General features: G+C 36.7%; 1 protein-coding gene across 7 annotated transcripts in view; it reads left to right on the top strand.

Annotated features, from left to right (window-relative positions):
• Positions 1–12,074, top strand: part of PEX5L (peroxisomal biogenesis factor 5 like) — a 261,179-nt gene that overhangs the window by 173,140 nt on the left and 75,965 nt on the right. For all 7 annotated transcript variants that reach the window (XM_051983221.1, XM_051983218.1, XM_051983216.1 and 4 more), the window contains 2 exons: positions 5,828–6,022; positions 11,691–11,814. In XM_051983221.1, coding sequence (XP_051839181.1) covers positions 5,828–6,022; positions 11,691–11,814 — 319 coding nt within the window. The remainder of the gene's footprint in view (positions 1–5,827; positions 6,023–11,690; positions 11,815–12,074) is intronic.

The raw sequence follows: 12,074 nt of genomic DNA, 5'->3' as shown, positions 1-12,074 counted from the left end.
TTCAAATCCAGACTCAGATAATTACTAGCTATATGACCCTGGACAAATCACTTACCTCTATTTGCCTCAGTTTCCTCATCTAGAAAATAATCTGGAGAAGGTAATGGCAAACCATCATTTTAAAGGTCTTTCTGCATATGGCATTGGTAAGAAACTTTTCAAGCTTCCTTTCTTTACCAATGTTGCACAGCTACTCTCTGTGTCCAAGAAATACAGACAAACACATTTATGTCATTCAAATGTAAACAAATTAGATGCCAATGAGGAATTGAGGCAACATGGAATAATGAATAAGGCATGGATTTGGAGGAGGAAGTTCCCAGTTCAAATCCTACCTTCAACCCTTACTTGTTTGGTAAGTCATTTAAGAAGTCTGTGTCTTCGTTTCCTCACCTGTAAAATGAGAGAGTTGGACTCCATGGTCTCTGAAGTCCCAAAACAATCCATAGTCTCAATTATATGCCTAAAGAGAAAGGATTAAGAAAATACTTTAGGGTTTTTGACACCATCAGCCTGGTTGTTTCTCCCTTCTTGAAAAATGGAAGGAATTTTTATTTTTCTTTGAATCCCTAGTGTTTACCACATTTCCAGTGTAGAGTAAATACTTAATAAATGTTTGTTCACTGATTAATGATAAATGTAATAAAAGGATTTCTTTTTTAATAATAATAATCACTTTTTATTTTTCAAAATCACCTCACAAAACTTTGTGTTCCAAATTTTTCTCCCTCTTTCTCTTCTTCCCTTCTTCCTTAGACTCAAGTAATACCATATAGGTTAAATATGTGCAATTCTTCTAAATATATTTCCATTTTTGTCATGCTGCATGAGAAAAATCAGATAAAAGGGGAAAAAACACAAGAAAGAAAAAAAGAGCAAACAAACGATAACAACGATAACAAAGGTGAAAATATTATGCTTTAATCCACATTCAGTCTCCATAGTTTTCTCTCTGGATGCAAATGGCACTTTCCATTCCAAGTCTATTAGAATTGCCTTGAATCACCACATTGTTGAGAAGAGCCACATCCATCAGGATTGTTGATGTGTACAATGTTTCTTGGTTCTTTTCACTTCCCTTAGCATCTTAAAAGAACCTCAAATCACAATTTTGGTGTCCCTGATAGAGAACGAGTCAGGAAGCATCTTAGAAATCCACCATCTTCTCTGACAAGGCAAAGAGTCTTTGATATACTGATGGAGGAGTTAGGTTCATATTTTAAGTCCTAACCAAAGGGACCTAGTCACAAGAAACTAACTTGAACATAATTTCTCCTGCTTCAAAAGAATGAGAATCTGAGTCTAGCCTGCTATGCTTTAGAAATCAGAATCATCGGGGAAACTGTTCTACTTCAACATTCTGACTTAATCACTGAACCTCCTCTCCCCCTTCATAAACTGGTAACAAACAAGGCTTTGGGCTTCCCATTTGCTTGGAAGAGAACAAAGGGGAAAGGTGGTAAAGCCTGCAAGGAGTGTGACATGCTGGTGAGAGGAGGAATGGATTTTTTAATAAATTCTCTTTTTGGATTTACATAACTCTCATTTTCTTTTTCCTCCTTCTTTTTATTGTTTTAAGCTACCTGAATGGTAGGAACTGAACTATGAAATTAATTTAATATTCCCAAATTATTATTCTATGACACATATTCTTCCTGTGCTCAAGTGGAGTATTTTAATACAATTTGCCACTAAGGGATGCCAGGGGTCAGTGACTAATTCCCAACTGTTTTTAAAATTAGAAAGAAAAAAAGAGAGAACATTTCATATTGGTGTTCTATACTTTTGATCTAAAATGAAACAGTTTGAGTCTATGGAAACTGAGTGGTTTCCCCCACTTACCAAAGCTCTCAAGCAGAAAAGAGACCTCAGATGTTGAGTTCAATTTTTTCATTTTATAAATGGAGGAAACAGAGGCCCAGGGACATTAAAGAAGCTTAGAATTTGAGATTTGTAAGAGAGCTCAGAATCATCTAGTCCAATATGTATATGAAAAAAAAATTCCCATTCCAAATGACCTATCCAATGTCACACAGCTATTAAACATCAAAGGTAAGATTTGAATCTAGGTCTTCTGACTCCAGGACTGGTGATCTTTCCACTGTACCATAATGTTCCCATTCTTAGACTTAGAAATTCTACCAGTATGCTGAGTATCCTCAGAATCCATCTGGAATCTTCATCAATTCTAAATAGTATAAAAAGTGTACATGTATATACACATATATGGTAGTACAGTGGATACAGAACTATGCTTGGAATCAGGAAGATTCATCTTGCATGAGTTCAAATGTGACCTCAAATAGTAGGTCATGTGACCTTGGGCAACTCACTTAACCCTGTTTGCCTCAATTTTCTCATCTGTAAAATGAGCTGGAAAATGAAATGGCAAACCACTCTAGTATCTTTGTCAAGAAAACCTTAAGTGGGGTCATGAGGAGTTGAAAAGCTGAAAAACATCTTAACAACAAAAAATATACATGTATACACATACTATAGGAACATATGTATATATATATATATATATATATCATGCAAGCATCATACATATGACATATATACATGTGACATGCTTGTGTGTATGTATACTGGATATTTATGCATATATATATTGGATAATATTATCTCTGTATAATATTATGCAATAATATTTTGTATGTGAGTGTGTGTGTATTCCAGTATAATTAGCCAATTCTTTTCTTCCTCTGCTCAAGTATTTCCTCCTTGCTCATTTCTCACGGGGCTTTCACAGTGGAATTTTTAAAACCATCTCCTCCATAAATGTTGAACTTCAACAAGATAAATCGGTACAACCCTAATCTATCTTATCCTATCCTAAGCACTCTATCTCCAAACACTATTTGTATATACTGTCCCCTGTTTCTAGAATCCCCTCCCTCCTAAGCTTCACCTCCAATTTTTCTGGCTTTCTTTTAAATCTCAGTTAAAGTCTTCCCTTCCACAAGAAACTTTGTCCTATCCTCTTTAATCTCAGTCATTTTCCTCTGTGTTACCCCAATTTATGTTGTAGATAGCTTGTTTGTACATAGTTGCTTACATGTTTTCTCTTGTATTGAGTATAGAACAATACAAACTGTTTTTTCCTTTTCTTTGTATCCGCAGCACTTAGCACAGTGCCTGACACTTAGTAGATGCTTCTTTAAAATGCTAGTTAACTAACTGACTATCCTTACTACCAGTTCTGTCTTCCTTTCTGAAACTTCTATCCCCTATTCCTAGCAATGCCCTCCTAAAAAAAAAAAAAATAGAAGAAGCCTCATCCTTCCTCCAAGAGATTTGGACGTGAGCGTTGCAACTTGCCTGAGCCTTTTTTTACTGCACATTAAATAATTCCATTTCTTTCTGTCAATCATCACATGGCATGGTCTCCAGTACCTTCACCTTTCTGATCCCCCTCCTCTGTATGTCACAAAATAAAGTGACCAACACTAAAGACAATACATCTAGCTGTGGTATGAACACGGCTTGACCAGGATCAGTAAAATCCTGTGTTTATACATGTTAGACTTGTTCTACAAGAGGGTGCATTGTCAACGTCATGAGTTCAATTTGACTGGAAGTGTTCTCATATATGTGAACCATTGATCCCAAGGTTACAGGGAGTGTGACTGGATTGATAAAAATCCAACAGCAGTAGAAAATGGTATTTCCCTCATCTTGTAGTATAGAAACCCATTTTAAAAAACCAGTAACTAAGCTAATCTGCCAAAACCTAACCTTGATACATCAACACTGGCTATCAGGAATCACTGCTTCCCTTTCTAAGTGATCACAAACCACCTCTTTGATAGGAAAGTCCAGTATTTAGATAGGAATCAAAAACAAGCTCACTGATCTTCGTTTTGAAGATGCCCTGAAAACTAAGATGCCATATTTTCTTCCTGAGTTCTGTGGAACCTTTCCCATTAAGCCATGCTTTTTCTAAACTCTAAAATTTTCTTGGATACAGAAAACTATTCAGAAAATTTACCAAAAGGACAATAGTCAAATATTTATTGGTACTAGAAAATACAAATAGCTTTCTAACAATTCAAGTTGTACAGAAATGGCACGGGCTGCCTGAGGCAGTAATTCAATTCAATTTTTGAAATCAGTTATTAAACTCCTCTGTACAAATTCCGAATGACATGCAAAGATTATATTCTATTCTAGAGCTAGAAAGGCTCTCACAGGTTGATAAATCCAACTCCCTCTTTATGCAAATAAGGAAACTAATACAATTATGTCTCTGTCTTCTAGGAGCTTATGATCTAATAATATTTAATTAGGCCAACTAATTAATATATTATGTTATAAATATATTAAAATCTTAATTATATTTTATAATGTAATATTTAATTTCTAATATATTTATATAATTTGTATGAAATAATTCTATATTATAGGATGTAAATTTTATTAAATATAAATATTGTAAATAATTAATGTATAAATTAGAACTTCAATTATGATTAATAACTAATAATCTAATACATTCTAGAAATATGTACATAGCACATAAAAGGCAACTCTCAAGAAAGTTCAAATAGGGTCACAGATCTTTCTCTGAAGTCATCTAACCCAATTCCTTCATTTTTAGATGATGAAATTGGGGATCAGATGTGCTAAGTGATTTGATTACACAGATAGTAAATAATAAAGCAGAGGATTTGAATCCAGCCCCCTCTGACACTAAGTTCTGGGATCTTTCCACTATGTGCAACTGCCTCTGGACTGCAGAGGGAATTCCTGTATTAAATAGGAAATGTGAGAAGGTCCCTTTCAACTTTTAACTGGATTCTATGATGGTGAATGACTTGTATGCAAGCTCAGTATTGTACTGCATATTATTTCTTGGGTGAAGGGTTAAAGAAGAAATTATTCTTAGATAATTAAATTCTATGGGACTCATAACTAAATCTTTACCATATCTCTTTGAGAACATAACTCTCTGTGAGAGATAAGAAAACTGCATCCTAAAATAGTTCTCTATAAAAGAACAGAGTGTGATGATAATGACACAGAAAAGTACCTATAATTCAGGTTGGAGTTTGTTACTTTTTCATTTCTTCTGGAACTTCAGAAATGATAAGGTCACATCTGGCTTTGTCATATCAAACACTAGAGTACTTCTCAAGTGATAGTTCTATGATTCCTAAATCATTTGGGGTACAATAGAAGACTTGGGGGAGGATCTTTTGGACTGGATCTAGGAATTCATCAATGTAAGGAACCTCAAGTATAGAAACTCCCTTCACCATTGTAAGCCAGTCTCTACTCTTCAACTTCATTTTAAAGGGCTACTGAGGTAGGTATCTCACTCAGCCACACAACCAAGAGGTGTCAAAAATGAACTAGGCCTAGTTTTTTCTATTTCAAAAGTATTCACTCTATTCAGTTCACTTGTATTTGGCATTCATCTGGTCAGAGAGATTCCATCCTTATAAATGTATATTAATTTGGGGCAGCTAGATGGTGCAGTGGATAGAGCACCAGTCCTGAAGTCAGAAGGACCTGAGTTCAAATCTGGTCTCAGACACTTAACACTTCCCTGCTGTGTGACGCTGGGCAAGTCACTTAACCCCAATTGCCTTAGTTAAATTAATAGATAGATAAATGTATACTAAATCATTAATATAAGATTATTTAATTTAATGGGGTCTAATATATATTACAGATTCAAAGTCAATAATGGTTGGCCAACAGAAACGTTTGTGAAAAAAGAAAATATCATGGTGATTTCAATAGCAATAAGTAGAATTCATTATCAATAAGTAGAGTCTAAAACAATAAATTGGTTTAACTTAACATCTAATGTCTCTGACAGTATTATCAACAGGTTTGGATCTCTTGGACTTGAGTGACCCTGTGTCACAAACCCAAAACAAAACAAAGAAGCTGGAGGCTACGCCAAAGAGCTCAAGCCACAAGAAGAAGGCTGATGGTTCTGACCTTATCAGCACAGATGCTGAGCAGAGAGGCCAGCCTCTGAGAATGCCAGAGACCTCCTCGTTAGATTTAGGTAAGGTTAATAACATCCGTGTGCTACAGACGCATCTGGGGCTCTAGCTGTGGATTTGGCTGCCACCGTCTTCAGTCGTACTGTTCAACAGACCATGTTTGCTTCACTTGATTCACACGGCCCCCAGAATGGTGCACCCTGCAGATGGGCCCTCCTAGTCAGCACTAAGGAGGATAACAGCTCCCCAGCCATATGCGCCTCACATGGCTTAACTTTGCAGGAGTGCCAATGCAACAAGGGAGAAGCTACATAAATAATATAAAAACATGAGCCAAGGTAAGCAGAGTGAGCCAGCTGTGTACACTGAGCTGATTTCACTCATCCTTCATAACGTGGCTTGAGAGACAGACATGTTAGTGACGGACAACCTTGTACACAGATCCAAAAAACCATCTGAATATAGGTGGAGCTATAAATGAAGATGTCATGGGCAACAGCAATCATTGTAAATTAGAGCTCTTGAAGATCTGTATATTCAGTACCTGTCTTGAACCTCACAATAACAAGTATGTCGGGTGCTATTACTTCCACTGAATAGATGAGAAGACAAAAGCTTAGATCGAGGGTCAGTCTACTCCCATCTCATCCCTTTTCCAGGTGAGAGAAGTTGAGGTCACATAAGAAGTAAGAGGTAGAGGAAAGACTTGAATCAAGGTTTTGACTATGTAGTAGACTTTCCAATGTATTGTTGAAAAGTAGTAGTGTATTCTTTCCAATTCACCATTTTCCTTTCAAAGGATCATTCCATCATTGATTGAGGCTGGAAGAAACATTCATGGTCATTTACTCCCCACCTATCCAGTAAAATATAAGTTCCTTGAAGGCAGACATTATTTTCTTTTTCTATTGTATACCCCGAGCCTAGCACAGATCCTGCTACATGGTAGGCACTTAATAAAAAGGTGCCCCATTCATTGATTTGTATCTCCAGTGCCTAGCACAATGTTTGACACATAGTGACTATTTAATAAATGCCAGTTGAATAGATTAATCAACAAACCATTTTACAGATGGGGAGACTGAAGTTGAGAGGGAAATGGATTGCCCATAGCCATGATATTCCTTCTTTTATATGTAAGGAAATTGAGATCCAGGAAGTTTGAGGCAAGTTACCCTCAAGATCATACAGAGTCCAAGAGGCAAGACTATTGGCTCTAGAATCAGTATTCCTTTCTTTACATTGTATTACTGACTTGATGATTGTTCAGGTTCCTTTGTTCTGAGAGGGCCAAGAAGTACCAGAAGTGGGATCTGACCTCAGAACTCTCCTCATAAGCAGTTACATACTAAACATTGTTCTTCCTGTTTTCCTCCTTTCTCTAAAGTAGAAGCATTGATGGCTCTGGTTTTCATTGGCCATGGAAGCCTCCATGTCCCTCTGATTCTGTGCTGCAACAGGGAAATTCTGAAGTTGGTTACCTAGGGAATAGGTAAAGGTTTTTTTGTCTCCATAGTCCCCAGCTGAAAATTTTTCTATGAAAAGAAAGGGGGAAAAAAAACCATAAAAGTAGTTCCCTGAAATTGAAGGATTATTTGGATTGTTAGGGGACAAGGGAGAGATATAAAACAATTAATAAAAGATCTATGGGTAGTTTCAAGAAATTAAAAAGGCAATATTACATAATGGGTAGATCCCTAACCTAGACATCTATCAAAAGCTTAGTTCAAGACCTGCATATTAATTGTGTAGCCCTGGATGATTCACTTAAGCTCTCTGAGTCTCAGTTTCTACATCTGTAAAGTATGGATAAAAATAGTCAACAAACACTTTTAAAGCACTTATAATGTGCCAAGGCATTATGCTAAGTGATGAAGATACAAAGAAAAATAGGAAATGATTCCTCTCTTCAAATAGCTTACATTCTGATAACACCTTCCTTATAGGTAGTAGTGAAATCACTAATTTCTCTAAGTGTTTTTGTGAAGTTTAAAGTATATAAATCATGCATATGATTATTTGCATATTTATTAAATGCATATTTACATATATTGAGAGAGAGAGAGAAAAAAAGAAAAGAGAGAGGGGGAGAGGGACAGAGAGAGAAGAAAAGAGGGAGAAGAAAGGGAAGAGGGAGGGAAGGAGAAAATGGGAGAAAGAGAAACAGAAAGAGACTGAGGAGCGAGAGAGAAGAGGAGGGAAGAAAAAAGAAGAGAGAGGGAGGGAGAAAGAAAAGGAGAGACACACAGAGAGAGAGAGAGAACAGGGGAGAGAGGGGGAGAGAGAGAGAGAGAGAAAGAGAGAGAGAGAGAGAGAGAGAGAGAGAGGCAGAGACAGAGAGAGACAGAGACATAGAGACAGAGATACACAGAGAGACAGAGACAAAGAGAGGGAGGGAAGGACAGAGGGAGAGAAAGAGAGAGGGAAAGGAGAAGACAGGAGAGAAGAAGGAGAAAGGTGGGGAGAGAGGATTGGAGGGAGAGACAGAGACAGAAAATATCGGATATTATTAGTAGGCCAAGCATTGGACTGGACTATGGTAGGGGGAAGGAGAACTGAAAGCAAAACATTGTTGCATTGGAATGAGGAAGGATAGAGATAGAGATGCATCAGGGAAATGGAGAGAGTCTCACCAGGCTCTCCTCACTCCTTCCTCCCCACCTCTCTACCCTCAGACACAAACTTTGGCTGAGAATTTACCTGCCACCAACCTGGGATCCCAGAAAACCAGAGGGTTATAAAACTATCTCTTGGCCTCTTTCAGATCTAAGACTGTGTACTCAGAGTAAAGTCTACAGAAGGGTTGTGTTTGCTTGTGTTTTTCCCTGAAGAGCACAATGTTGGATCGATGCAAAGGGTTGGAACTTTCCAAACGTATTAAGTCAGATATGTAGCAAAGGTCTTGTGGCAGGAAGGATGAAGCTAGGACAAAGGTATCTGAGTTTGACTGAAAGCAGGCTGCATACAGCCTTCTGCCCCACTTCTTCTTTCAATCCTCCTTCTTTGGAAGAAAGTCGAGTCTAGAGTACATGACTACTTTATGACCTCCATTTTCATAAGTGTCTCCTGTCTTGGTTTATTCTAAATGAACCAAAAACACCTCCCAGACCCCTGGGACTTCTTAGTAAATAGCCTATGACATTTTCTCCATCAGAAAATGTTAGAAGTAGAGGGAACCTGAACAACCATCAAGTCTTGCAGTATAATATAGGGAAAGGAATAATGATTCTAGAGCCAGTGGTCTTGGGTTCAAATCTTGCCTCTCTATAATCTTGGGGATAACTTGACGCAAACTTCCTGGGCCTCAGTTTCCTAATTATGTAAAAGAAAATTAGACTAACTGACTACAGAGTAGGTCACTTCCTACTCTCAATTTATGAGCGTTTGGAAAATTCTATCCACATCCAGAGAAGTAACTGAGGGATCCGAATGCAAATTCAAGCATGCTTTGGTTCATTTTATTTTTTCATGTTTTTTTTCTTTTTTGTTCTGTTCCTTCTTTAACTATGTGACTAATATAGAAATAAATATATTTTACATGATTGCACATATATAACCTATATCAAATTGCTTGCCCTCTTAGAGAGAGTGGAAGGGAAGACAGGAGAGGAGAAAAATTGGAACTCAAAGGTTCATTTAAAAATGAACATAAAATTGTTTTTATATGCAACTGGAACAAAATATAGTGCTATTTTAAAAATAAAAGTAATATTGAAAAAAATCTATGATCATTATACTTTACAGATAAGAAACTAGCAACCCAGAGAGGAGGTTTTGCCCAAGTTCACCCAAGTCCTTAGTAACATAATTAGGACTCAGAACTGAGAAGCTTGCTAAAACTTTTCTTTATCCTAAAGAATTAGGCCACAGATAAATTTGCTAAGACTTCTTAGCCTTCTTGGTTCTCTATTCAGCCACTCTCATGCTTTTGCAAATCCCTTCATACTTGGAGATAATAAAATGGCAAGTCTTAATTCCCCTTGCATCAATTTATTCAGGCAGAATTTCCTCCAGTGGAGGGACTGGCCACCAAAGTCTATTCCTCATTTCAGTCAGAGAGCCAGCAGCTGGGAGAAGAAAAAATGAAGAGTCTCAAATTGTTTTTTGGCCTCATAACAATACTCTTGGAAAACAACAGCTCACCTTGCTGATTATAATCATGACACTAATATGATTTCTTAGTTGTAATTAAACAAGAAAGCAATGAAGACACAGTTGCATAAAAGATAACACTACAAATAAACCACTAGTTGTAATCAAACTACTTCTTTCAGTGGTATGCTCCAAAGAGATATACCATTTTTTTACAAAAGGATTTCTTAACCTGAGGTCCATGTTCCCTCAAGGAATTAAAGGATAAATTTCAGGGGTCTATGATCTTGGATTGGGAAAAAAATTCAGCTTTGTTTTCACTAATGGCGAGCTGAACTTTAGCATGTCCTTCCATTATGAATGTAAGCAATAAACCATAGTAGTACTGGGCTTCACCAAACTGTCAAATGGATTCATGATGCATCCACACAAGATTAAGAACTCCTGTCCTTCCTGTTCTTCTTTCCAGTTCTCTGAATGACAGACTCTTTGAGTTGGACAGTACTTCATCAGCCATCTAATCCAACCATACCCCCCAAAGTTCCCTATAATATCACAGCATCTGCCCATTGAACCTTTTCTTGAAGACTTCCAATAAAGGAGTATCTCCTAGTTCCATCTCATTGTCTTTGAGAATAGTACTAGCTTTTTGGATAATTGTCTTTATAACAAACCTAAAACTGCTATTGTGAAATTCCCATATTTTATTCCTGAGTCTGATTTCTGGGACCAAGCAAAAGAATCCTAATTTCTATTGGAGGACTGCTTTCAAATGCTTGAAGGAAACCCTCCTGCTATCCATCAATTTCTTTGCAGTATCTATCTATCTTGCAATTTGAGAACTCAAAGAACAGTATCAAAGTCATATATCATAAGCAGACTAAGAGATATACTTTGGCTCATGGTAGAAGAGAGAATGTGATGGAAAGAGATCTTTTGGACTTTCACTGAAAGATCAAGAAAGTCACTTCTGTTTTCTAAGTCACATCCATATTCAAGCAGTTACCTAGTAAAGTGAGTAGTTTCTCAGAGCCTCCATATATCACATCTTTAGAAAGAAAGAAATTGATCCTATTAATTAATAAACAATAAATTAAGTCTGTTATCTTTGGGGAATAAATGTTCCTTGGTAAGGGATATAATAGTACTCTCTTAATGAAAGAGAGTAGTCTCTGTCAAGTAGCTCTAGAGATCTGTTGTTGACTGTTCTATTTTTAAAATGGAGTTTAGTCCTTCATTTATATAATAGCTCGTTTCCCTCATTCTTTAAGTTTTGCCAAGCAATTGGTAAAAATTATCTCATTTGACCTTTACTTTTCTGAAGTTGTTACTATATAAAACCCCATGTTACAGAGGAAAAAACTAATGCTCAGAGAGATTAAGTGGATTCCCCAGCATCACAAAGCCAGCATCCTAGGCAACATTTGAACCTATGTTTTTCTTCAAGCTTCATGCTCTATCCATTAATGTATGGATATAAAGTATTTTTAAAACCTTAATAATATTTTATAAATGTTAGCCACTATTACCATTACACTTGTAACTCTTTAAATGCATTCAGGAGGGGAAAGGGAAAGAAGAATGTTTGTTATTCTTTTTCTCAGTTCAATTATTTAAATAATCTTTTTCCCCTCGTAGATATTCAAACACAACTGGATAAATGGGATGAAGTTAAGTTTCATGGAGACAGAAATAGCAAAAGCCATGCTATGGCCGAGAGGAAATCAACATCATCCAGGACTGGATCAAAAGAACTTTTGTGGTAATGTCAGAATTTGTCATTTAGTTCCTTGAACATGTATTTGCTAAGGACCTATCATGTGAGTGGCAGTGGCAAACATCTGATCACAATTCTAAGTCATCCTCCCCCCCAAAAAAAGTCAGAAAAAGGATCTATCCAAATTTTTGGTGCCATTTATGTGTTCATTTATAGGTAAATGACAGAAAAAAAAACTGACTAGAGCAGCCAAAGTGTACCCAGATAGTTCTGTTTCATATAACTGATCTAAGGTTGTTTAGATA

The sequence above is a fragment of the Antechinus flavipes genome, chromosome 3 (genome assembly GCF_016432865.1).
Source record: "Antechinus flavipes isolate AdamAnt ecotype Samford, QLD, Australia chromosome 3, AdamAnt_v2, whole genome shotgun sequence".
Taxonomy (NCBI): domain Eukaryota; kingdom Metazoa; phylum Chordata; class Mammalia; order Dasyuromorphia; family Dasyuridae; genus Antechinus; species Antechinus flavipes.
This window is presented reverse-complemented; position numbering and strand designations above follow the sequence as displayed.